General features: G+C 34.2%; 7 protein-coding genes and 1 long non-coding RNA gene across 11 annotated transcripts; 4 read left to right on the top strand and 4 right to left on the bottom strand.

The window, feature by feature from the left end:
- The first annotated feature begins 4,892 nt into the window (after nucleotides 1–4,892).
- On the top strand, nucleotides 4,893–7,988 carry LOC106409696. Of its 2 annotated transcripts, none has more exons than XR_007319015.1 (4): nucleotides 4,893–5,464; nucleotides 5,592–5,677; nucleotides 5,752–5,856; nucleotides 5,954–7,988. It is a non-coding gene; the product is annotated as an uncharacterized LOC106409696 (long non-coding RNA). The 2 variants fall into 2 exon arrangements; XR_007319014.1 differs by having other exon boundaries at nucleotides 4,898–5,464; nucleotides 5,592–5,660.
- Nucleotides 7,989–11,042: 3,054 nt separating this feature from the next.
- On the top strand, nucleotides 11,043–11,850 carry LOC106357793 (probable histone H2A.7). Its single transcript, XM_013797494.3, has 2 exons — nucleotides 11,043–11,357; nucleotides 11,441–11,850. Exons 1-2 carry the CDS (start codon nucleotides 11,148–11,150, stop codon nucleotides 11,675–11,677), a joined length of 447 nt encoding a protein of 148 aa, XP_013652948.2. The 5' UTR covers nucleotides 11,043–11,147; the 3' UTR covers nucleotides 11,678–11,850.
- A 305-nt stretch (nucleotides 11,851–12,155) lies between these two features.
- Nucleotides 12,156–13,259, bottom strand: LOC106357795 (cold-inducible RNA-binding protein). Of its 2 annotated transcripts, XM_048746621.1 has the most exons (5): nucleotides 13,036–13,259; nucleotides 12,878–12,946; nucleotides 12,688–12,794; nucleotides 12,396–12,540; nucleotides 12,156–12,347 (listed from the first exon to the last, which is right to left on the bottom strand). In XM_048746621.1, exons 1-4 carry the CDS (start codon nucleotides 13,070–13,072, stop codon nucleotides 12,421–12,423), a joined length of 333 nt encoding a protein of 110 aa, XP_048602578.1. In that variant the 5' UTR covers nucleotides 13,073–13,259; the 3' UTR covers nucleotides 12,156–12,347; nucleotides 12,396–12,420. The 2 variants fall into 2 exon arrangements, with proteins under 2 accessions (XP_048602578.1, XP_013652950.2); XM_013797496.3 differs by having other exon boundaries at nucleotides 12,156–12,540; nucleotides 13,036–13,251.
- A 123-nt stretch (nucleotides 13,260–13,382) lies between these two features.
- On the top strand, nucleotides 13,383–14,558 carry LOC106357794 (40S ribosomal protein S15a-1). Its single transcript, XM_048746620.1, has 4 exons — nucleotides 13,383–13,539; nucleotides 13,767–13,910; nucleotides 13,988–14,148; nucleotides 14,247–14,558. Exons 2-4 carry the CDS (start codon nucleotides 13,778–13,780, stop codon nucleotides 14,343–14,345), a joined length of 393 nt encoding a protein of 130 aa, XP_048602577.1. The 5' UTR covers nucleotides 13,383–13,539; nucleotides 13,767–13,777; the 3' UTR covers nucleotides 14,346–14,558.
- A 140-nt stretch (nucleotides 14,559–14,698) lies between these two features.
- Nucleotides 14,699–15,343, bottom strand: LOC106357796 (gibberellin-regulated protein 10). Its single transcript, XM_013797497.3, has 2 exons — nucleotides 15,147–15,343; nucleotides 14,699–15,043 (listed from the first exon to the last, which is right to left on the bottom strand). The coding sequence occupies exons 1-2, from the start codon at nucleotides 15,226–15,228 to the stop codon at nucleotides 14,856–14,858; spliced, it is 270 nt and encodes an 89-aa protein (XP_013652951.2). The 5' UTR covers nucleotides 15,229–15,343; the 3' UTR covers nucleotides 14,699–14,855.
- Nucleotides 15,344–17,937: 2,594 nt separating this feature from the next.
- LOC106357799 (ras-related protein RABE1c-like) lies at nucleotides 17,938–20,049 on the top strand. Its single transcript, XM_048746623.1, has 9 exons — nucleotides 17,938–18,166; nucleotides 18,240–18,317; nucleotides 18,430–18,502; nucleotides 18,604–18,704; nucleotides 19,096–19,161; nucleotides 19,231–19,328; nucleotides 19,419–19,481; nucleotides 19,590–19,682; nucleotides 19,789–20,049. The coding sequence occupies exons 2-9, from the start codon at nucleotides 18,245–18,247 to the stop codon at nucleotides 19,870–19,872; spliced, it is 651 nt and encodes a 216-aa protein (XP_048602580.1). The 5' UTR covers nucleotides 17,938–18,166; nucleotides 18,240–18,244; the 3' UTR covers nucleotides 19,873–20,049.
- On the bottom strand, nucleotides 19,989–22,109 carry LOC106357797. 2 transcript variants are annotated; one of them, XM_048746622.1, is made up of 6 exons: nucleotides 21,950–22,109; nucleotides 21,718–21,786; nucleotides 20,723–21,634; nucleotides 20,584–20,649; nucleotides 20,308–20,506; nucleotides 19,989–20,228 (listed from the first exon to the last, which is right to left on the bottom strand). In XM_048746622.1, the coding sequence occupies exons 2-6, from the start codon at nucleotides 21,718–21,720 to the stop codon at nucleotides 20,164–20,166; spliced, it is 1,245 nt and encodes a 414-aa protein (XP_048602579.1). In that variant the 5' UTR covers nucleotides 21,721–21,786; nucleotides 21,950–22,109; the 3' UTR covers nucleotides 19,989–20,163. The 2 variants fall into 2 exon arrangements, with proteins under 2 accessions (XP_048602579.1, XP_022551608.2); XM_022695887.2 differs by having other exon boundaries at nucleotides 21,718–21,844; nucleotides 21,950–22,069.
- A 1,460-nt stretch (nucleotides 22,110–23,569) lies between these two features.
- LOC106356213 (zinc finger protein ZAT12-like) lies at nucleotides 23,570–24,359 on the bottom strand. The gene has a single exon (XM_013796007.3). It carries the CDS (start codon nucleotides 24,191–24,193, stop codon nucleotides 23,720–23,722), a length of 474 nt encoding a protein of 157 aa, XP_013651461.2. The 5' UTR covers nucleotides 24,194–24,359; the 3' UTR covers nucleotides 23,570–23,719.
- Between the last annotated feature and the right edge of the window lie 1,738 nt (nucleotides 24,360–26,097).

Here is a 26,097-nt window from a genome sequence, read left to right on the forward strand (position 1 = left end):
CCATGATCTTACCATCTTGGAACGATTAGTCTTTTTTTATAAGAAATTTTATTCACAATGCTATAAATTTAAATTCATCTTCGTGTGCATTCAACGTAATTTCCTAAATTATTTACAATGCATCCGGTGACTATTTTCTAAATGTGATGAAATTTCAATTTTGCTGACGACCATATCACCACTCTCGAGTTTACAATTCTAAATCGACACAGTCTCTGCTAAACAGTTGCGCAACAATAGTTTCAAAGAAAAATTCCTTTGAGTGATCTATGGAGAAGCTTACTGAAAAGTTGACAGATGAAAATTGAAATTCAGGTTCGTAATTGTTTGCTTAATGCTAATTTTGTCATCAACCTTTGCGTGATTCTAATTTTTTCATCAACATTTTTCTCTTTTAGGCTCTAACAAAATAATTGTTTTTCGTTTCTTTTGCTCTTCTAAATATTGGCGAGATCTATGTATTGTAATGTCAATGCCGTTTTAAGATGGAATAAAATTAATTTTCGATTTTCCTGAACATGTTTATTTCTTTGTGGTTGTGACAATTGAAAATTACGGAGCTAAAGCACACTTACAAATGACAAAGCCCCTAATAAGTCTGAGAAGCACCACAAGAAAAAAAAAAGAAATCATGGTGATAACTTGAAGGTAAAAATGAGACCTAAGAAACTCATATGGATAGAAAACCAGAAGGGCTTATGTCTACTAATCAAGACTTAACCTTAGGTTAGTCTTCTGTATATGTTTTCATAGTCTTATAGAAATGTGGTGATATTAGAGTTGTTTACTCGTGGACCAGTATACACTTTTGATTTTATTTTTCTTATGCAGTGTTACCAAATTTTGTAGATTTTCAGAAATAATTTTTTTTAGTAAATATAGCTAGCATTGAAAATGATGAAATGCAAAGAAAATTAACATAAGAGAATAACAGAAAGACTAGAAGAGATATTGGCATCAACTATCTACAAAAATAAGATTGGTGTTTTAGTTATATTGTGCCAGAGATTGATTTCCCTTAATTTTCATATACTTCTTCTTCTTTTTGGGCAAGAAATCACTATTTTACCTGCATTTTGGGTCCATAATGGACTGGAAGAAGATATTAACATCAAATTTTATTATTTAAAATTTATCTCTAATAACTTTCAATATGTCATATTTCAATGTAGATTCTATATCTTATATATATATATATTAAAAGAAATAAAAGATAACTAGTTATTAACATAATAAGTAAAATCTGAATCCATTACAAAATCAAATAATTAATTTTCTAAGTTTATTATCCATAATTTCTAGAATTATTTTCTCGTACGTAATATGGGCCCAAACACTAGTAAGTTTTTATTATGAAACGAAGGTCAGTAATTTATTGAAATATAAATAGTCACTAGCTTTCATTTCATAATATGAACACAAATGACTAGGGTTCGGGTTTCAGTTTTCGGGGTAAAAAAATGCAGACTTATTCGGATATTTATGAATTCCACTTCGGATTCGGTTTGGATTTTTTCAGGTTCGGATAATATGTTTAAATTATTTAATATAAAAATAAATTCATACTCTCTAGACTATATTTGCGAAGTGGTTTTCCCACATGTCTTTTCTACAATCAATTTCACAAAACAAATATGACATGGCTACTGAAATTGATGACATGGCTTCCGAAAAAATATGATATGGATAATTTCATTTAATGTTGATTTATATTTTTGGCAAACTTATTAGAATATGCTAATAATTCATATATTACATTTAATATTGATATTTCTTTTTGGTAAACTTTTTTAAAATATGGAAATAGTTCATACATCATCTATAAAATAAATATATTCATATATAACATTCCAAATTTTGAAATATTGTTATTTTGTATACTTATACAATTTGTATATATTACTAAAGCTTTCAAAAATTTCTACTAAAGCTTTCAAAAATTTCTACAATTTTTTAAAAATTTAAATATCTAATCGTAAGATCATTAGTCTTATATATCTATAAATTTTATAAATATTTTTTAGGTTAAATATTTGATAATTATACAATTTTATAATATTTTTATTAGTTTTATACAAATTGATTTAATATATATCAAATCTATATTAAATATTAGTAATAAAATAGTAAAATCTATAATATTTAATAATATTTATTTTTAAATATAAGTTAGATTTAAAAAAAAATTACTGCACGTGGTGCAGGAAAACACATAGTATACCTTAAAATCTAAAAAATAAAAATAATATATTACATATAAATTTGAATAATGTGTGTCAAAATACTTAAACTTAACATATAAATTGGTTTGAATTAAATATTTGGATAGAGAATCAATAAAAAAATCTTCTGTAATTTTGGTGTTTTGAGTATTGTTTAGCTATTTTTTTAACAACTTCAAAGTGAAAGAAAGCCAACATAGAGTTGCAGGTACAATATAGAAACCAGAAACCAACAAACTGCTCAATCTAAAAAATATCTATGAGCAAGAAAATGACGCTTCTCTCTGAATTTGATGACGAAGCCAAGCTGGTCCTGCTAAAGCCAAATATGATTGGAACCTGCCATCACGGAGCACGCTCTTTGCAATTTCGCGCGCCACCTTTTTAGAAGCAACAGTCTCTGTTTCAAAAGCAACTGATGTAAAGGATGCACACAGCCTGTTGATTCTATGTAGTAAAGCTCGGAAGTGCGGCCATTTTGATGGTTGCATCACCGCCTCAATCAGTTCATGGGAATCAGACGCCACCACAATCTCCTGATACGCCAAGTCCCTCGTACTGTTTAGCGCCCAATCTAGGCATATCTCAGTTCATCCGTCAACTTGTTAGGAGAAAAGGTTAGTCCTTCATATTGTTTAGCTATTTTAGAAATTAATTTTTACTATATATATATATTCAAGTGTTTGAGATAATTTCAAAAATAATTATATATTTTGTATATATTTTTATGTTGAAATTAAAATAATTAAAATTATAATTTAGAAGCATGTAACAAATTATAAGATACGGCGCCGGTGCCACACCGTTTTGAAAATTAAAGAGAGACAGTCAAACAGATGATTAAGGAGATGCTTAGTTTTTTTTTCTGAAACCGAGATGTTTAGTTTTTTTTGTAAAAAACATCTGCAAAATTATGTCTCTTTTTAGTTTTCAAAACTGTGTGGCGTTCGGAAAACAAGGAGAAGCATATGTTATGTTACTCTTTTACTAAAACCATGACATTTTGTTGAACCTAATTCTTGTAAGACTATAAATTAAATACACGGTTTTATTATAAATTAATTATGGAAATAATATTATACTATCTATGTTTTGAAACAATATAGTAATTAATATGTTCTCCAAACAATATAAAACACTAGGTCTTATCTTTTTGATAACACTTTAAAAAAAATTCTTTCAAATTATTTGATAAATCAAATAATTGACTAAAATATTCAAATAATTTATAAAAAATATGTATGATTTATTTTTGCAGGTTTATATACTACAAAATAGTTTCAATCGACATCAAACCAATTAAACTAATGGATTCTTTTATTCATATTTTTATAACTAAAAATTACATTCATTTAAATTCAAATAAACTTTCTTACTAAATTAAAAATATATAAATAAAATGTAATAAATTGAAATCAAGTAAATTTTATAAAAAAATATATCATACAGTTAATCAAACAAATTACGGAGGTTTTATTAGAAAATAATAACGAAAATAGTTGAAATAATTAAAATTAAATTAAACAATATCTTGTACATATGTTATTATATGAAGATATATTGAAAATAACTATACTGTACACTAAATATAATAAAAATAGTTATGAAAACATTCAAAATTTATATTATCTGAAGATAAATGTTTTTTTTTTGCTAAAATAAGATAAATGTTTAGCACTAGTTATGTTTTAAACTTAATATGAATCAAATTATTAGAAAGATAAATTACATAAAAAAATAGAATAATATTAATTAAGCAGCATAAAATAAATATTATTCATCTATAATCTCCCTTAGCAGTTAACACTAAACAACATTCAATTAATTTATAAAATTGATTTAATTAATCTAAAATAAAATCTGCTTTGTCGAATAGATCGATAGATCATATGATCTAGTCTATATTTAAAGTTGTGTTGTACGTACAGTTTCCTATCTTGTAGAGGAAAGAATAGAATGAAAGGTCGAAGACGCACGCATATGGCTCTCTTTGAGCATCTCAGGTGTGGCTCAGCGATCATGATAACCTGTGATGGAAGCCAGCTGACCGGAGCTGGAATATTCCTTTGAAGGACAGCCACGTGGAATTTATGTATTTCAACATCGACTGTGTGATATTCCGTAAAGTATACACTGTGATATTCCGTAAAAGTATACACTGTGATATGATGCTTACACGCACTAAAACGTCACCTTTGCTTTTTATTCATTGTACAATTAAATATGAAGTAGTCAAACTTTATATCAACGTAGTAGTAATTAACAAATATAATTCCTTCTCTTTTTTTCTGAAAGGGGTTTTCAATTAACAAATGTGATTCCCAGCTAACTAGCAAATCTTTTAAAACTATAGAAAGTCAAACTGCGTTGATGTCAATCAATATATAACATGATCAAGAGAAACCACATGGCTGTGAATCTGTGATGACATTCTTGGGTTCACAGGAACCACCGATTCGCAGCATGATGTAACCATTTTAGGTATCTAAAAGTCCTATATTTACACAATTATAAACCATGGGTCATTTTGTAACATCACAACCTTTACGTTCAGTGGAAAATAAATCTCTAAGAGCATGTTTATCGGCGTTTGTTATTAGGGTTGCTTAGGCAAATTATGATTTAAAAGAAAAGAAAAATACTTTTTAACATAAGACAGGTTGCTTAATTAAGCTAAGGAAGAGGCGTTGCTTAAGGACACGCGTCACACATTCAAGTCTCTCTCTCTCATCTCAACCTCTCTCTCGCGGACGAAATCACTCGGTTTCGATTCCAAAACTTCGTGATTTTTCTCTCGTCGACGGATGAATCTCTCTCTCGGTGGCTCTGGTCGGCCTGTTCTTCCTGTTTCGGATCCTCCTCTCTCCGGAGAGAATGATACCTCCGACGGTAAAGGAGTCTACGATCTGTCTTTTCAAAGGATCTGCCATGACCAAACACGGCGCCTACGCTGCTCTCTCTTATATGGCTGCGCTGGTAATCAATCTCATCCAATTTCTAGTGTTTCATCGAAATCTAATGTGTTTGCTCCTGACATTGAGATTCGGTTTAGCATGCTTTAAAGTCAGTGTCTTTGTGTATGTTGTTTTGTCTTTCAATTGAAAGCTGGTCGCTTTTCACATCAATGATCAGAGACCAAGATTGCGAGTATGAAGTGGTTGACGATGATGATGAGTATGATGACAACACACCTGTAGAGAAGAGCTATTGATTACAATAGCACCGTTGTGAGATATATTCAGGTAATGTATTGTATTCCCATCTTTCCCAGTTGAACTCTCTGAGTCATTACATAGCATTCCTCATACTTTTTTTTTTTATGGAAGTTAGAGTGCAGAGTGGTTTTACTCAATTGATGTTTTTGTTCAGGCTCGAACATGGCAGCGAGATTCAAGGGATATGACCTCTTTGCAAGCAACTCCAGCTGCTGCAGTTGATGTTAGATACCATTTGATGTCTGTGGATTATGTTTTCCAATATTCGATTATCTTACGGCTCTTAACTTATTATATCTATATCAATGTTTCAGATGCTTCCCCCAGTTGCCTATTCAGATAACCCTTCCACAAGCTTTGCTGCCAAGTTTGTTCACTCGTCTCTAAACAAGAACCGTTGTTCAATCAACTGTATAGTGGTATATTCCTGTGACAGCTGCTTGAATTCTATTCTACTCTGTTTGCGATGTTTATATATATGTTGATCCCTCTCTTTTGGCAACTTATTGCAAACAGAGACCAATATTGCAAGTATGAAGTGGTTGACGATGATGATGAGTATGATGACAACACACCTGAGTAACTCCCACTCTCGTCCAAACCGTTCTCATATCATTTAATTTTTTTCGATACCAATAGGATTTGTATTTTATTTCTCATAACTTTGGAAGTTCTAGGCATGACTGATTAGTATCATTGTGTCTCATTCCAAACATTACTCTTGTGCTAAAGCTGATTATGAAGAAAAAAAAGACTAAACCAAAAATTTATTTTAGTAATATTTGTTTTAATGTTTTAATGTTTTTATACTAAAATCTAGTTTGATTTTGTTTTATTTAATAAATAAATTTAATCTTTGTTTAAAATTTTATGTTTTAAAAAAGTTTAATCTTTTTTTTATTGTTAAGAACTTTAATTAAGAAACCACCAATAAATCACTATAATTAAGTGTCTCTTAACAAAGTTCCTTATCTTAATTTTAATAGTTAAAAAATCATTAAGAGACACTTACGGGTTTTACCAATGAACATGCTCTAAGAAGCAAGACTCATTTTTTTGTCAGAAACTTGGCATGTCTTCAAAGACAATGTTTGGATAATTTTCGAGCAATTTATATCCATAAAAGTATGTATATTGATAGAATGAGGTCAGATTTAGAACCGTTGTCGTCAGTAGACTTTGAAGGTGTTTGACCGTCGGCGTCACTTATGTAGAACCTATGATGTAAGAAGGTTTACAAAACATGAGCTAGAGTTATTGGTCGTCGCCTTTTAGAAACGGCAAGAGTATCGGTATTTGGGTTTCTTAGTTGATTGCTCATGTGTTGTCTCTCTACCATGTCCTCATGTTTTAATCAAAATCTATATATTTTTTACGAAACATACTTCTATATCATCCAATTTCTGGTATATAATGAAAGATTTAGTAGAATTGGTTTAGCTATCTATATTATTAAAATGTGTTTATTTTTTCAGACACGCATATAAAGAAAATTTCATAGTTAATCGTGTTTGAGTTATAGTAGTTAAAGGACGGATAACTTATCGAAAAGTGATTTGCAAAATCTCGTAAGTGATGTCAAAACATGTGGAAAGGTCATGTGTAATTGCACGACGACTAATTAAGTATTTTGAGTTTCCAAAACATTAATGCACTGCTCATCGCACGGAATGGACCCATCGACCGAGTGAGCGGGTGTGGGAGCACATTAGTCATTGGTGGTGGGAACATTACAAATGGTATCAGAGTTGGTTAGCTACCTCGGGAAGTGTCTTCAGACCTGTTGGTGGTGCACAACGAGGATGTTGCGCTATGCGAATGGGTGAACAGTAAAATCTCGATTTCTCGTATACGATGAAAGGCTTATAAAATTGATTTACCTATCTAAGTCCCCAAAGTGCGCTTATCTTTTTAGGCACACATTCAGATAAAACTTCAGAGCTAAGTGTACTTGAGTTAGAGTAATCAAATGATCGACAACTTATCGGAAAGTGATTTACGATATCGTGTGAGCAAGACCAAAGTACGTGAAAATGTCATGTGGTGAATGCAAGGTCAGTAAACAAATACTTCAAGCTTCCAAAAAATTAACACACTGTCCATCGCACAAAATTGACCCACCGACCAAGTGAACGACTGTAGGAAGTCCCTTAACTGTGTATGGTCGGAGCATTAAAACTTCCCTTGAGATTCATAATTTTGAATAACACCTTATCAGCTTATCTCATATGGGCAATGAAATACTTCTCTTTACGAAAATGTTAATATCATATCGAATAATTTTAATATTTCGTCAATGCTAATTAGTTATATTAAGATGTAAAAAGGCGTGTTGCCAGCACTACGAGCAGTAACAAGATTCCATAAGCACTACATAATATTCTCACAGGACCAAAATTTCATTGCTGAACTTTTGTTAGTTAGTTAAAGAATCCTTGAATATCCAACTGTTTGGAGTATATCTCGATGTTTTATGACACTGATTAAGATTTTCAGTTGTCGAGATTTCATAGTGGATTTTGATTACTATGCCATAAACTTTCTAGAACATATCAAAAACAAATTTAGTTTAATCAGGATGGTTAAAATCTTGGTTATTACAAAATTGTTTATATATGATTCAAGAGAGGAGGCATAATATATTTTGCCTATAAAATAGAAGAGTTGGTTAGCGAAAGGTGGAAGACCACATTATCAAGATCTCCGTGTTAACGTGTTATGAATAAAGCATTGATGTTGATTGAGAGCGTATATGATGAACAGTTTGTACGTCTCAAAGATTATGTTAGAGCCAAAAATCCTAATTCTTATGTGAAAGTTGATATTGTCATAAATGAGGAAGTCTAGTTCTGTGTAGGTGTTCTGCATTTACTTTGACAATATCTAGAAACTCAGGAAAATTGACATGTTTAAGCAACTTAAAGGAGTTGGTAGCTGCTTTTAAGATGTAAATGAAAGGCTCGCTAGTTGTTTGTTTCTCTATGACAAGATGTTGATAATGATATCTACCATGTAGCATGGATGTTGTTTGAATAGAAGACATATTGAATTATTGGACGTGGTTTATGAAGAAGGTGAATGCTAGTTTGTGATTAGAAGACACTGATGAGTAGTGCCGTGCCTAGACTATATGGGGCCTAAGGCAATTCTGAAAATCGGGCCTTAATAATTTTTATTTTATTTTTCTGATTGTGAAGTTAGTAAACATAAATATAAAAATAGTTAATGAAAAATATTTATTAAGATTGTTTACATGTATTCAAAGAATGATGACCCTCAAAAATCACACCCATGCTGATAAATAAAAATAAAAACTGTCATTGAAAAGTTATAAAAGTATCCAATATTACAAAAGAATAAGAAGAGTATATGATAAAACCATGAAAAAAATAAAACATATACAGAAAACAATTAAAAAGTGAATATTCAAAAGCTAAAACTATAGAAAAAAATTAGACCGGAAAAGGATGATACAATTAAATTTGTATAAAATTATTAATAAAACTAGATATGTAAAAATATTTTTAGACCAATTGATCGTAAAAAATGGGACCCCAGAATTAACCATTTGAAAAGGGGTCTGAGGCAGTTGCCTCTTTTTTTAACACATAGGCACGGCTCTGCCGAAGAGGGATATATATTGTTTCAGATCGTCAAAAAATTGGTGACTGAATATGTTTGTACTTATGTCGGATTGTCGAATGGTTACATATATGATTATGTTTCCAATACTGATAGGAGCTACTGGATTAGTGTCACCAGAGATTGGACAAAAATTGTTTGCCATACACATACATACGAGAAGCTTGAAAGTTTAAGCATGAAAAAACTAATCAAACTACATGTATAGAAAGAAGCTCGCATTGAGCTACGATGATACATACCATGGAGAGAATCTAGGCAAGATGTTCAACAGTGATTCAAGTCCACGTCATTGACTATGCTATGAAGACAAACCCGAATAGTTGGTGTATGGCTTTCTACAATACTAAGAACAATTGTTAAGATGTTGAAATAATGATCAATAATGAACGCAAGAGATAAGTCACTTACTCGCAATGGTAAAATCTTAAAAGATGCCAAAACTTATTCGCGCAAAGGTGTATTTTTTTTTTTAAACACTGAAAGATTTGATTATATTAACTTGAACATATTACACAAGCCGGCGATTGAGTTAATCCCGAAATCAAAGCCGGCTGACAAACACATCAGTCACCGGAATCATAAGCCCACATTCAACTTGAAAGAGAACTAAACTTAAAGGCTACGAAACCCAAAACTAAGTCAAATAGATGAAGATCAAAAGAAACCCAAACATCTTAGAACAATTATGCATGTCAATTCAAAGAAGAATCTTTGTGAAAGACAAACGGTGGGGTCACCATAGGACCAAAACCACTGAGAAGAAGGACCTCCTATAGTGAATAGTCCAACAATTTCAAGGAACAAAGCTTCAATCACCGGCGAGACAGAACAACAAAGTGTTCCTACGCTTGACCGGAAGAGACGGAGTCGGATAACACGACATGCAACGCCACAAGGAAGCTTGACGATAGGATAGATCTAGATCAGATCTGAAAGTAAATGACAAGGAGTCAATCCAATCGACTTTGTATTCAACCGAAAGGCAGAAGATTGATACAAAGCCGGTACAAAGATAACTCGAATCCAACATGCAGAATCATTCAACCCGAAGCTAGGGCTTCAACAAAATAGATCTCATCTAAAACAACTAGAAAGGGCATGCACTGACAACCGATTGAAGCGTAGGATGATCAGCTCCAACTTCAATCCCTTCAGAGAAGAGATCTACTGTTAAATAGAAAGAAGCAAAAAGAGATCATCCTCGATTATCACGGAAAAGACAAAAAAGATTAAACCCGACTCCGGCTCTGTGAAAACCGCTGCAGTAGGAGAATCACAATATGAGTTTGTGACTTTCTAGAGAGAAGGGAGAGGTTGAGTGAGATAAAAAAAAATGAAAGTTATTGAATTTGATTGAATTTTTTGAATTTTTTATTTGATAAAACATGAAAAAGTTTCACAGTGCATGTTCACAAAAGCAGAAATAACATGTATATAGTTGATATTGAAAGATGTTCTTCCCGTGTCGGTTTGAATAAGCAGACTTGTAACATTAAATGATATGTATTCCTTGTGAGCACACATATCGTGTGATGTAACAAAAAAAAAAATCATGTTAAAATCTAAGACACTGATTTTAACTACGTGGAAGAGGACAAATGTTACGAGGTTAAATTTTTCTACATCACAATAGGGTTTTCAGTTATTTTTATATTAAATTGACGCTGTTTTTAGATTCTGAAATTTGGTGTAATATAATTTTCTTCGATGCTTTATTAAATAACTGTATCCTTAAATAGCAAAATTATATATTTTCGTAGTGTAAAATTGTAAATAGCAAAATTAATATCCAGAAAAGAAAAAGTGCAAAACTTTCAAAAAGAGAACAAAAAAATGGCGCGATCTCGAGAACAAGGAAACGTTTCTGATTGGCTAAAAATTCAAGCACGAGGATCGCTATCTAATTTATCGTCAACCGTCGATAAGACCAAATCTAACGGATACAAACCTCCCCCCTTTCCTCTCTCCCTCTCACCTATAAAAACACAAGGGAGGGGACGGGAACTATACACATCACAAATCTCATAACCTCTTTAATTGCATTATAAATCTCTCTCTCGTCGCGATGGAAACCACCGGAAAAGTGAAGAAGGCATTCGGAGGAAGGAAAGCCGGCGGCCCAAAAACCAAATCGGTTTCGAAATCGATCAAGGCCGGTCTCCAATTCCCCGTAGGAAGAATCACTCGTTTCCTGAGGAAGGGACGGTACGCGCAGAGACTCGGTGGAGGAGCCCCGGTTTACATGGCCGCCGTCCTCGAGTACCTCGCAGCCGAAGTAAGCCTTCGTTCTCTCAGATCTGATTTTGTTTATAAAGAAAAAATCATTTTCTGATTTTGATATTTTTGTTTTGCATTTAGGTTTTGGAGCTTGCTGGTAACGCGGCGAGAGACAACAAGAAGTCGAGGATCATCCCGAGGCATCTTCTCTTGGCGATAAGGAACGATGAGGAGTTGGGGAAGCTTCTGAGCGGAGTCACGATCGCTCACGGTGGTGTGTTGCCTAACATCAACTCTGTGCTTTTGCCTAAGAAGTCTGCCAAGTCGACCGAGGATGTTGCGTCCAAGTCACCAGCCAAGTCTCCTAAGAAGGCTTAAATCTATAACATGTTTTCTTTTGTTTGGTTCGTGGTGTTGTGATCCGTGAATGATGAATGCATATGTAGAAAAATCTAGCTTTTTTAAGTTTTAATCATGTAATTTGTGGTTTGATTTCTCTTTCAGATCCAACCCTCTTAGTTGAAACAATTTATAAAATCTTTCAATTTGCTAATCTTCCTGGTCTAATCCTTACAAAGGCCGCTTTTCATGGATTATGGATTGTTCCTACACTTTTTTTTTTGTTTTCTCAAGCCGGGAATGTATTTAATTCTTATTTAAGAATATTATCTGTTAGGTTTAGATCATTTGTATGGCGTAGAAAAGAAGATAGACGCGGTTCCTATCTATGATGATAGAGTTTGAAAGAGCAACCACCACTGCACACGCTTAGCAACGATACCAATGAACCCGTTTTGAAATGTATTGTCCAGTTTTACAAGATGAACGCTACGAGATCTGTTACTCTTCTGCAAAATTCCTTTAATGGTTTCGTGCAATTTGATTAAGAATCAGGTTTGTACACAACAAATTCATAAAAGACATTCAAACCAAAAAAAAATTACTAGTTACTTGAAAGCAGACACATCAGAGTCAGATATGCCCAACCTAAAGCAGGTTTACATGAGAATTGATTATACATTCTTAAAATGAAATGGAATTTAAGATCTGTCGCCCTAGCTCAGGAAGCTACATTCACTCTTTCGAAATGCAACAGTGTAAAATGATTTTGGTGAAGAGTCTTAACTCGTTTTGTAATGACCCTGTGTGTTCTCATCAAGCTTTGTTACTGTGTTCATATCTGTTGCTAGTGATTCTGCTTCTTTCGCAGCCTCTACAAATATCAATCTGCCATCAACTATCTGAAAACAAAGTACCAAATGCAAATCTCAGTCCCAATTCTTTGAAAGATATACACCAATCTTGGATACATTCCTTCCGACTTGAATATTCTGATTCAAGATCATTTGAGTTTTATATAAAAAGCCACGAATGAATTAGATCATCACCTTGCCATCTAAAGCTTTCATTGCCTTTTGTGCATCATCCTCAGACTCAAAAGTCACAAAGCCGAAACCTTTAGGTCTCTGTGTTTGCGAATCCTTAATAAGACGAGCTATTATAATAAACACAGACAACAGACAACAGAATCAGCTTAGACACACATATAAAGGAGAATGAGACATTAGAAGTTAATACCTTCTCTAATCTGACCAAAGGGTGAAAACAGCTGCCTTAGCGATTGATCTGTTGTGTAACCAGATAGTCCTTTGCAACAGAACATATTGAAATTACAAAACATTAGAAGCAGAAAATAAAAATGCAGAATCTGAGGATGAGAAAGGAATTTATCATACTGCTGACGAAGAGCTGTGTTGCGAACCTCTTAGCCATCGTTATTGCACAGGAAGATACTTGAAGAATAAACGCACTAGTGAAACTTCCTGATGCGAGCTTAAGCTACAATATGAAGCGGCGGCGTTTTGGGAAATAATGATTTCGGCGGTAGGGTTTCTCTCTCTCAGCAGTTATCCCATTTACCGGCAGCCTTTTTCTAAGGGACGACGATACTGTTAACATTTGGTTTTGTGGTTAGATATTATCTTTGGTTCGGTTTAATTAGTTTTTTTTGGTTATGTCAATCTCAATCGCTTACAAACCAGGTTTTACAAAAAGGCCCAGTAAGGTCCAATTGTTATATCGTTGGGCCCATTCAGTTAAACCTAGATCCCTTAACCTTTAAAAAAAGAGTCTCAAAGGCGCCGGCAAAAACCCTAATTCACAGATCATATTCACTCCTCTTTGTGTCTTCGTCGTTAGCTAGCAGGAGAGGTTTGTGCGGCTGCCATTTCGATTCCAAGGTTAGAAAAATCTCCAGAACATCGTACTGTACACACCTCTCTCTTCTCGGATCTACTTCCATGTTAATTAGAGCTCGATTTACAAGTGCTACTGAAAGTATTGAAGCAAGATCTTTGTCTACGTCGATTACATTAGGTTGTTCGATTCTCGGTTAAGATGTTGATATAGATGTGCATTGAAGCAGAAATGTTATGTTTTAAAGTTTAGATTTGTTATTTGGTTTAAGAGCTCTGAAGAATGGTGAGAATCAGTGTGCTTAACGATGCTCTTAAGAGTATGTACAATGCGGAGAAGAGAGGGAAGAGGCAGGTTATGATCAGGCCTTCTTCCAAGGTCATCATCAAGTTTCTCATTGTCATGCAGAAACACGGTATAGAGCCGAAGCCTATAATTTTTTTGTTTTGTTTATTTTTCTGTTTCTTGCTCACCTGTTTAATCAAACTGCAGGTTACATTGGCGAGTTCGAGTACGTTGATGACCACAGGTCTGGTAAGATTGTGGTTGAGCTTAATGGAAGACTGAACAAATGTGGAGTCATAAGTCCTCGTTTTGATGTTGGAGTTAAGGAGATCGAAGGTTGGACCGCTCGTCTTCTTCCTTCCAGACAGGTCTGTCCTTGTTCTTTATGCTTTATGTTCCTTCTCAACTAAAAATGATCATCTATTATGCATTGAGTGATCTGATATTGATTTATTTAACTGTGCAGTTTGGTTACATTGTTCTTACAACCTCCGCCGGTATCATGGACCACGAAGAAGCAAGGAGGAAGAATGTTGGTGGAAAGGTCCTTGGATTCTTTTACTGAAGAGGCAAGAGAATCTTCTTTTGCCCGAGTATACTTTGCTTCTCCTTTTGGTGAGATGAGGAATTCGAATTGAGCTCAAAGGTCAAAGAGGGTAGTAGAGTTTTTGATGTTTGGTTTCTTAGTTAATATGCCATTTTGTTTGTTTTGCGCAAAAGACTTGCAATGTAGACAGTAAGACAGTGCTTATTTTGAGCCAATCTTCTTTCTGAGACATTTTAGCTTCGATGGTTCAAGCATCATAATCAATTTTCTAAATAAATTTTGATTCGCTATATTGTACGATTACCATTCTATTGATCAACAAACTAAGTCACATTTCATGCATATATTAATAAAAGCTTCACCTCTAATAATTCAAATAAAAGTACATTATTTCGTTTATTATCAGGATTTTTCATATTTCATACATAAAAATATTTTCAAACTCGTATTATATCATGCGTCAACCACAAACGTAATATTTATGCGTATATAGATATGATGTCCATGAGGATGTTCTTGAAAACATGTTCAAGGGCATTTGGGTTGGCCTTTGGAGTTCTTCATATCACGGTAACATGGACATTCATCTTTGTTTCCATAAGTGCCCGAGGGAACACAGTAGTTACACTTCTCGCAACATATATTGCAGTACTTGAGACACCGATCTTGTCTTCCTGCCTTTGAACATCTCGCATTGCATTTTCCGTCACATGGTGCTAGTTTATGTATCAGTCCAAATACAGATTTAATAAGTTGTAACTAGCTAGCGAGATTAGAAAATATAATTCTTAAATAAGTAAATGAATTATGCATACTTACACGCTTCTGAAAGCATGAACAAAGAAGATGAGAGGAGTAGAGAGATGACGATGAATGGTACAACAGCGAATTTCATCTTCATTCTTAGCGAGGTTGAAGTTATTCTAATCTGATTTGATGTGGTTTGTTACTTTTGGAAGATGAAGACAAAAGCTCAAGAGTTTCCGCACAATGCAAAAGAAGTGATGGTTTGGGATGAGCAAAGTAAGTTATATATGGTGTAACAACCTTGGAGTAGGTGAAACGCTTCTTATGGATTGTGTATTTAGAAATTCAACTACATTTTTAAAGCAGTATAAATTTTTAAAAAATATAATTATGAACTACATAAATAAAACAAATAATATATTCTATTAAAATAGCAGTGTGACCCATTGATAAAAATATGGTCCAACTATTATTTCTTTTATCTTTATCATTATTTAGAATATTATTTATTATGCTTTATGTCATTAGACCTATATTTAAATTACCAATTGAAAAGACCTAAAAAGATGTAAAACAAAAAATATATCCGCCTTTTTTAAGGGCGGGTCAGAATCTAGTTACATCTTTAAATTAAGAGAAAAAGACAAAAATAGCACTAAATCAAGTTTTTGTTCCCAAACTAGCAATCAAGGTCAAAAGTCACAAAAATAGCATTTAATGTTTTATCAAAAGTCACAAACTTAGGGTTTAGAGTTAAAGGGTGGAGTTTAGGATTTAGGGTTTAGGGTTTAGGGTTTAGAGTTTAGGGTTTAGAGTTTAGGGTTTAGGGTCTAGGGTTTAGGGTTTAGAGTTTAGGGTTTAGGGTTTAGCGTTTAGGGTTTAGGGTTTAGAGTTGAGAAATGAGGTTTTGGGTATAAGATTTCAAACTTTGAAAAATAAAAAAATTAAAATTTTCAAAAGATAAAATGCTATTTTGGTCATTTTAGTTTTTGAGTGCTATTTTTGTGATATAAAATTAGAAATGTGCTATTTTGGAGATTTGCCCATAAATTAAACTCTAACAATTATCATACAACTAAATTCGAGTATTGGTAAATTGTACAAGATAGTAGGGACTATTCAGTATTGGCATATTTGTTTGGTTAGAGAAATAGAAATTATGTTATATTCGCTTCTATAAAATCATATTAGTATTTCTCTTGTTATGATGAAATTAGATATATACAATACATTGAACAAAAAAAAAAAAAAAATATACAATACATCAAAGATTATTATTTTGCTTAAAAGGAGAAATACGGAGACACAATGTCGTTCACGTTGAGCGACCATCGCGTTAAAGCTATAACAAGAGTGATACACGTAAGCGGAACCTAGAGGCAGGGGGAACTTTCAGAGATTTCTTCCTTCAAAGTTGTTGTTTGACGCAATGCATGCATCTATACTTTTTTTTTTTTTGCTAAATAAGTTAATATTTCATAAATGAAAGTGAAAGGTTACATATTGTATCCTATACAATTGGTTTCTTGGCAAAAGAAGTAAAAACAAGAAAGCATTAGAGTAAGCAGTTAAGCAGCAGACCAACGACTAGCTTAGATCAGCCAGTGTTGCAAAAGGTTATCGACGCTGTCCTTTCCTAGCATGGATCGTGTTAATGATTGTTCTGTTAATCTCTTTGAAGACAGTGACGGCAGGGATGATTCTATTGTTGTGGAGAAGGTTGTTACGCTGCTTCCAAATACAATACACCACAGCTTGAGAGGCTAAAAGATGCAGCACTTTTGTCTCTCGCGATTGAGGTTCCTGCAGCCAGTTGATTAAGTCTGACCGAACAGCAGTGTACTAGGAGATCCCACCCTGATGAATACCTGGTTCCAAATTTGAACTGCGAAGTTGCAAGAGAGGAGCAGGTGATCTCTTGTTTCAGGCGAGAAAGAGCAGATGCAGCAAACGTTTAGAATGTTCATTCCCCAATCAGCAAGTCTTTTGTCTAGTAGGCAGCCTGTCCAGGTGAGAAACCCACATATTGAAGGCGGTACTGATCCCTTGAACCAGATGATCTTAGACCAGGGTTGTATCTGTCCTCGGGGTGTAAGGATGTCCCAAGTTTTGCTCGAGGAATAGAAACCCCCCTGCATCCAGCAGTATCCCATAAGTAGTGATCCTCTACTACCGAGTGAAAGGGGTTATCAATGGTGGTCAGGTACGCATGAAGTGACATCTCTGAGTCAGATCGAAGTGTGTTTAGCAATAAGATCAAGAGTAAGAACTTAACTGGTAGACCACCCATTTAAACACTATTGTAACGAAGTGTGTTTCTGTCACGACTCAGGACACTTGTTAAACTAGATCTCATCCTTACAAGAATCTAGTCCAACCAATATACAGGCTAACAAATGGGATGGATTCAACTTCATTATTCTCGGGACCATTACATTAGCAAAATGATGCATTACATTGGTGGTATGCAAAACTTAGATTATTTGCACCAAAAAAAAACTTAGATTATTAATTTATTATAAGTATCACTTATATTTTTGTTTTAATTTATTTGATCCTGATGAAATCTCACTATTTATATCTTCTCTCTAGTAATTCAGATGCGTGTGAAATGTGTTTTATGCACTAATGTACACATACATTTATTCTACAAAAAATCAGTAAAAATATTGAAGTTCACAAAATTCACCGTAAAGCTTAACTTATTGAACCCATCAAGTAGTCATTGTAATTCTAGAAATATTTTGTAGTGGAATTTGGTTGGCAAAAGAGTAGCTTATAAGCATATCTCTACCTCACACCCAAGTTGCCTCATATTTTGTATTTTCGAGTTTATAAAAAAAGGCCCATAATAACACCATAAGGCTTCATGCTTTCTGGGCCAGATCTCTCTCCCTCTCTTCGCGGTTTAAGATTGCTAACTTACGCCGGAGGTAAAATATCGAAGAAGAAGGGGCGTATAATAAAGAAGCAGAAGTTAAACCAGAACGAGCGTATTTTAGCCTTACACCATTTCAAACACTCTCTCTCGTTCGTTCTTCTGTACTCATCATCACTATCACCACGCTCTCGTCTCTGCATCATATGATCTGGTAAGCATTCATCGTGATCATCTCCATTCTCCATCGATCTCTTAGTCTATTCGGTTTCTGATCTCCATTATAGATTCAATGGCTGCTCCACCAGCTAGAGCTAGAGCCGATTACGACTATCTCATCAAGCTTCTCCTCATCGGTGATAGCGGTACGTATCTTCCCCTCATTTATCCAAGCGATACAATCGATCAATTTCGAAATCGCCGAATCTATACAATGTAGTGTGTGTTATAGATCACATAGGGATTCTAATGTTGCAGGTGTGGGTAAAAGTTGTTTGCTGTTGAGGTTCTCTGATGGCTCCTTCACCACTAGCTTCATCACCACCATTGGGTTTGTCTTCTTCTTCAAAGAGAAGATTAGAGAGAGAGAGACTGTCTTTGTTTGTTTCACTGAGTTAGTAGTACTCTTATCATGTGGTTGTGGTGATGCAGAATTGATTTTAAGATAAGAACTATTGAGCTTGATGATAAACGCATCAAGCTCCAGATTTGGGACACTGCTGGTCAAGAACGTTTTCGCACCATCACCACTGGTCAGTCACACTTTCTTCAATAGTGTCCTTTAAATTGAATCAGAGAGGAGGATTAAGAGTCGAGGGAGACTTCTTTACATATGAGCTACTTGATCTAATAGTGTGTCATTTTCCCACTAGAAGTCGAATTAGAGGTATCTAAGAGTCGAATGAGGCCTTCTTTAGATATGAGCTACTTGTTCTTATTGTGTCCTTAACATACATTTTCTCACTGTAAATTGAATCAGAATGGCATCTTTTTTTTTTTAGTTTGTGCAGTCTACTAAACGTTATGGCTGATGCTGTTTTTGTTCAGTGCATGTTTTGGTGATATCATTATTCAGTTGTTTAAGTTGATAAGCACCTTTTTCTTTTGCGCCAGAATTTTATTTTTTTACTTCACTTTTTGCAGCTTATTACCGTGGGGCAATGGGCATTTTGCTGGTGTATGATGTCACAGACGAAACATCCTTCAACAGTAAGTTCTCTTTTGTGGTCTTACGTTTCTGCTTTTTCCCGGATCTGTTTTCTTGACCTTTTATTGTAGACATCAGGAACTGGATTCGTAATATCGAACAGCACGCTTCAGATAATGTCAACAAGATCTTGGTAGGGAACAAAGCTGATATGGACGAGAGCAAGAGGGTATATAGTACACGCAAGCTCATTCTCACAACTTCCTGATTCACGAGTAATCAAATGAATAACGTTTTTGGTAACCTTTTTGTTTTGTAGGCTGTTCCAACATCAAGGGGTCAAGCACTTGCTGATGAATACGGAATCAAGTTCTTTGAAACAGTAAGCCAAACATTGTCTCCATCAGAAGTACAGCTTAGAATACTACATTGGTCGTATTCGTTTTTGCTTACCGTTGCTAATAAGTTATTTCATAATTCATATGTCAAGAGTGCTAGAACAAATCTGAATGTGGAAGAAGTTTTCTTCTCGTTAGCAAAGGACATTAAGCAGAGACTCACTGATACTGACTCCAGAGCAGAGGTTACATTCTCCTTCAGCAATTCTTCCATTTCAAATTTTTTGTGCACAATTCTTTAAGAAAATCTTTTTTCTGTTTTGTCTGTCACAACTCTATCGTAAATTGCAGCTTGCGACGATTAGGATGAGCCAAACAGATCAGGCGTCTGGATCCGGACAAGCCACGCAGAACTCTGCATGCTGTGGAACTTAAAGAGGTCCGAATTTGAAGTGGAGTGGGAAAGAAACTAATTTGTCATGAGGGTAGTAGAATCTTCTCAAATTGATTTGATATCAGATTCTGCGGCTAGATTGCTAAACTCTTGCTCATAACTCAAAATCTTTTCTTAGCTTTTGCTTTCTCTTTTACATCATCAGTTCTTAAAGCTTACTAAAGGTTCTCTATATACAAAATCAAACAAAAAAAAAGAAATTTATACATTATAAGATCCAGTAAAAGTTTACAATCTTACAATTCTCCACATTAATATAGTAATTTATACATTCAAAAGCAACGCTCTTCTTTGCCATAGATACGCTGAAGTTCCCTGGTTGCTGCTTGGAATGATTCTGATCCAAAACAAAAACAGTTCAGAAAGTTGAAAGACAACACAAATCAATGAAGAAGAAGAAGAAGATTTGGTTGGACCTTTCCATATGCGGAATGCTTTCTGATTGATAGGAGACCCAAAAACAGTCTGAACAACATCAAACAACATAGTCTCAGGAGTGTTCCTAAGTTCCTGAACTATCTGATAAATAGTCTTCCCGTTTTCAAAGTAAATATGATTGTTTGGATGCTTTGTTTTACATCCCGCGTGTCTCTCAAATGCATACGCATTAAGCACCTTCGATGATAACCAAATAATTAATAATCAGTCAGGGTTCCTCAACAAAACAGAGCTTTATTATATTGACGGCTCACCTTTGTATAATCACAAGCTTGACACCCACAGAGATAGCCTGATCCTTTGATGACTCCTCGAAGCTCCTGAGTTTTAGATTGTTTACAATACGGCAAAGCTTAAAAATAAGTTGAGATGAGACATTAAAGGGTGTTTTACCTCACGCGAGAGAGACACGTACTTCACAGGAACGCCATCGAGCATACCAGTTGATATCAAGCTTCTTACGTTCGAAGGAAAGCTTGTGGAAGCTTCCTTCTTTGACGTCTTACTCTTTGGAAGAGATTCCAAACTCTGTTTAGCCACTTGCGGTTGCTCACTCACAACATCGCTGTTGGTCTGTGCGGTTTCTTGTCCATAAACCATATCTGGATCTTGAACATAAGACTGATAGTTCCCAGAGCCAACACCGTTAAGCTCTTCACCAAACGTGATCCCATGAGTGTCCTCCTCATTACCATAAGGATGACCACCCTCCATCGCGAAATTCACAAAGCTACTACTACTACTACTCTCGTTCTCCCTCCCACCACAAGCTCTAATCGAAGATGACTCCATTTTCCTACCGTCTATCAAACCACCATGTGTTGTAGCACTCATCGTCTCCTTGACACGACTAACTTGAAGCTTTCTACTTCCTCCATCACCACCACCACCGAAACAGCTTCCAACAACTTCAGCCCCGTTAGATATAGACAACTCCACAGATCTGTCCTCCATATAGCTCTTGGGCTCTGTTCTGCTATCTCTGTCACCAAACAAAAGGGGTCTGGGCATCTCAGTGCCGAGAAGCCTATCCATGAACTGGTTTGAGACGGATTGAAACACGGATGAAGTTTCCCATAGAGGAAGACTTAGACCTACTACATTTGATTTCCCTGGATCTTGCACTTGCACAACGGCTTGCTTCTTGTTTGGGAAGGTCTCAGAGCGAGAAGAGGAGTCGTTAAACCAAGGGTAAGGACGCTTTGCATCTTCTCTTGGTTGATGGTGATGAACATACACAGAGTCTTCTTCCTCGTTTGCATTCTCATTGTTCTTAAGAACCCAGAAGCCTTTGCTTTCATATGACTGAAGAAAAAAAAAATCAAAAAGTGAATGCAAAGTTTCAAACTTCTTTCTCAGGAAATGTAAACCCTAATGCAAAGACTTACCATTTCGATTCAAGCTTCCCTCTTTAGCTAACCCTAGGAAGGTGGAGCTTTTTGGTCAAAATCAAACCTCTGAAACGAATTCGAATCAGTGAAGAGTGATAGATACGAATCTATAAGACACTGTAACCTAACTGCTCAGTGAAGAGTGTTGATAATCAAGAAACCGAGAAACAAATTTCGAACGAGTCGATTCAGAATGGCTGAGAATTGGAGAAATCGGGAGATTGGGTACCTCGATTTGATAGTCTGGGACTCGATCGCCGGTGAGGAAGAGAGTGATTTTCGCCGGAGAAGAAAGTCTGATCGGATGATAGGGTGCGCGAGAAGCACCAGAACTTTGCTTCGACTTTTTTTTTTGATCTGATGTTATGGTTACCACTTACCACGAAGGTTATCTTGCTGACGTCTGATCTTGACCGTTCATCTCTACAACACTTGTAGGCCCAAACTTCTTTAAATTGATGTCATTAATAGATTTGGCCCAATTCACGTTCAACCCTTTTCAGATGACCACTTTGCGTACTTTTCCTGTTTTTACTTTTTTTTTAGTATCTTGAATATAATAATAATATCATTTATTTTTGTAATTAAAATTCAAAACAAAAGAAAAGTTAGCTCATAGGAAATAAACATGTTAGCTTTTAAGTTTTTCAACTGTCATACAAAATTCTTCCCACAGAAACGTACCTTAATAGTTTTCATTCTCTTTCTACATTTTGTATTTGATTTTATATCAATAATTGTGAGAGATTAAGTTAGAGCCCGACGCTCTTAAATTTTGATTCGGTTTGGTTTTAGTTTTATTTTCCAGATAATTTGAACTAAACCAAAATTAATACTATCAAACTGATCCTACTTTTTGGTTATTAGTTGAATTCTTAGTTTTATTACTGAACTACAGATTTGAAGAAAAAATAAGAACTAAAGATTTGATCCGAACGAAATTTTCCTCAGATATAAAATGAATCGTAATCATTTTTTTCTCTCTAGATTATCTGATATCCGAAATAATCAACATGAACCGAATACTTGAATTTCTATGGTATTATTCTGTATATATTTTTATTTACATTTATTGGGATGAAGCAACATGCAATATGGTGCCTTTTCTTTAGTTAGCAGTTAGACCAAGTGTTCTAGTATTCACTAGTATACTTTTGAATGAATCACTTGCCTTTTTCGTTTATCTATGTACAGTAAAACCTCTATAAATTAATAATGTTGGGATTTTAAAATTTTATTAATTTATAGAGATATTAATTTACAAAAGTTTCCTTATTTAGATTTCTTGTTTTAAGATATATTTATTCTAAGATAAAAAATATATTTGATTTTAGTATATAGACATTAATTTTTTTTTTTAAATTCGACATTTATATTAATTTTATTATATTCTATGGTGTATATAATATATATTGCATAGAACTTAAATGTAGTTTTAGATATAATATTACTAAATCTTATCAAAATATATTAAGTGTTAAGAAAATATAAAGATAATTCTATTGTGAATATAAAACAAACAATATAATAATATGTTCTTAATTATATAAAATATGTATACATATAAATTATTAATTTATAATTTTAACGGGACCATATATTTACATATAATGTTCTAAAAAATTATTATCTTATTATTTTATTGATTTGTGTCAAATTTTGAACCGACCCAAGTTGGGACCGGTAAAATTTATTAATTTATAGAATTTATTAATTTACCGAATATTAATTGATATAGGTTCTATTGTATTACACTATTACTTGCGGACGGGTACGAGTTATAGTTAGTATATGAGTATATCTAACTTGCAAAAGATATACTAATCTTATTTAAATCTCCAATGGTTAGTACGTAAAATATATATTCACTAGTAAAAAAAATATTACAGTCTATCAAAGTTTCCTAAATCTGCAGATTTATGTATCAATCTAAAATATCAAGGAAAAAAATCAACGAATGAGAGAAACTAACTAATATATCCAGAAAAAAAAACAAGAATCAATAAACTGTTCTTCCAAGCTCTAACTTGAGATTCAAATTCTCAACCATCCCCAAGCTCAGATCAAGACAAGCCGCCCTCTTCCCACTACTCGACTTCTTCAACGTCGTCACCGTCGGCTCCGGCAATAACGCTCTTGTAACCAACGTGACGCCGCCGCCATTCTCGTTCCTATGTTTCCTCATGTGTCCTCCAAGTGCTTGTCCCATGGGAAACTCCACTCCGCATATGGGACAAGGATGAGACGACGGCGTTTTCGCCTTCTTTATCAGACCAGACAGATTCTCGTTGTTAGGCTTCTTGTGACTTGCACGGTGACCTCCCAACGCTTGAAACGAATGAAACTCCTTCAAACACGTCTTACATGTGAAAACGCGTTTTGCATCTCCACCGTTTTCTTGTCCGACTCTTGATAAAAGCATCAGACAGTTCGCCGCCTTAGCCTCCACCGTCGACTTAATCTCCGCAACCATTTTTCTTTTCTTCTGATGATAATAAAACGATACAATAAGAATGATGTTTGTGTTTGTGTGTTGGTGTGATTGTTGTTGTTGCTGTTGTGTTTTGTGTCTGTTTGAGATGTATTTATAGATATCGAGTTGTGTGGTGGACTGAAGACGTGTGAAGATGACAAATAAGACCTTGTGACTTGCTTGGTAAGGAAGCGGCAGCGTATGAGTATTATAGTAAATACCTGGCGAAAGAAAGGGTAAAGAGCGAATATGCTCCGCCATTTGCGAAACCGCGTAGCTTTGGGTGACTCTGATAGATACAAAATAATATGAGAATCTTCGTCGTGCTTTCTTGAACCCTTTTTAAATATTTTTATGTGATAACTTAGCTAAAACTCTGAGTTTGATTTATTTACCACGCGTGGCGCGTGATTTACCAGCCGCCTTCTTGATATATTTAATTTATTTTCTAGATATACCTTTTCTGACAAAAAGCTTTTTATTCTAGATATAAGTTTTATTTTTGGTCAACATATATACTTCTAACATATTAAAACATGACGGTTATAAGCATATTTGGGCCACCGACAAAAAGCACATATTTGGTCTTGTTTTTGTAATTTAGTCTTGTATACAAATTTCTTTTCTCCTAGTTTAAAAAAAAAAAATCTTATTGTAAATTGAAATACCGTTAGCTTGGAAAGGCAGTGCTTATTATTGTAAAGAAAAAGGAGGCAATTCGTTTTAGAATGTTCTTTCAAAACTGCCGTCAGCAATGAGCATTGTGACAATCACAGCATGACAACACAGAGGCGTGAATCGTGCGTTTGAAGGCTGCGTGTGGAGTGGGGGAGCAAGTGAGAGTAAATAAGTGGAGGATATGCACGGAAACTTGATGGAAACTTGAGAAGCAAGTAAAAAAGATAAGAGAGAGTGGCTCTTCTTCTTGTACCTTAAGATTCTTGCTTTCACACTATCTATCCTCCTTATTTTTCGCAGCTAGACGATAAGAGTTGATTATAAAACTGTTTATATGATTGGACAACTCACAATTATATCTGATTGGTCATTTATAAGATTACCGACCAACGGATAAAACATATATGACCGACTTGTTTTTTTGGTTGACTGTAAGTCTGTAACTATCAATTTTTTTGTTTTGCTTCGTACGTCAGAACATACGAGCAATCAAAAATAAAATTTATCCTTTTTGACAACTTCTATAATTATTTACTAGACTGTGACATACGGGGGGATTTTTTTTATTTTTTGTTGAAAAATTTAATTCTATATTTGTGGTTTTTGTAATTATATTTGTAATTAATATTAATTTATGTAATTAATATTAATTTAATTTAATATAATTGTTGATAACTATGTTAAGTATGTTAGTTGCATAAATATACACTTGTATCATATGCATTTCAGAAATTATTTTTAAACTTTATTTCTAAAATTTGTAACATATTATATTTTCTTAGTAGTTACCTAAAATAATTAGTCAAGAATATTCGTACCAGAATACCCGACTTGGAATCGACCTGGAAATCAAAGTCTCATACACATGACATATATACTCGAAAGGTTCTTAAAATGTTATATCCGAAACCAATATCAAACCCAACCCGCACCGAAAACTGAATTTTTTTTTTTTTGAAAAATGTTTGAATTTTTTTTTTAATATCTCATAGGTTAATTAAAAACCAAAGATATGAAACCAAACCACTAAATAATAGCTAGAAGAATTGGTTGTAATGTTATGGAAAGGATAAATACCTTGGGTCACACGTGTTGATAAAAGATCGATATGTGAGTGGTAAATGTATTCGTACAAAAATTAATAAGAGAACTATATTTGAGTGGGTTTATATGATTACTTAGCATGTTATACATTATTAGTCGATCAACATTTATTTTTCTACTTA

Source organism: Brassica napus, chromosome C2 (assembly GCF_020379485.1).
Source record: "Brassica napus cultivar Da-Ae chromosome C2, Da-Ae, whole genome shotgun sequence".
Taxonomy (NCBI): Eukaryota; Viridiplantae; Streptophyta; class Magnoliopsida; order Brassicales; family Brassicaceae; genus Brassica; species Brassica napus.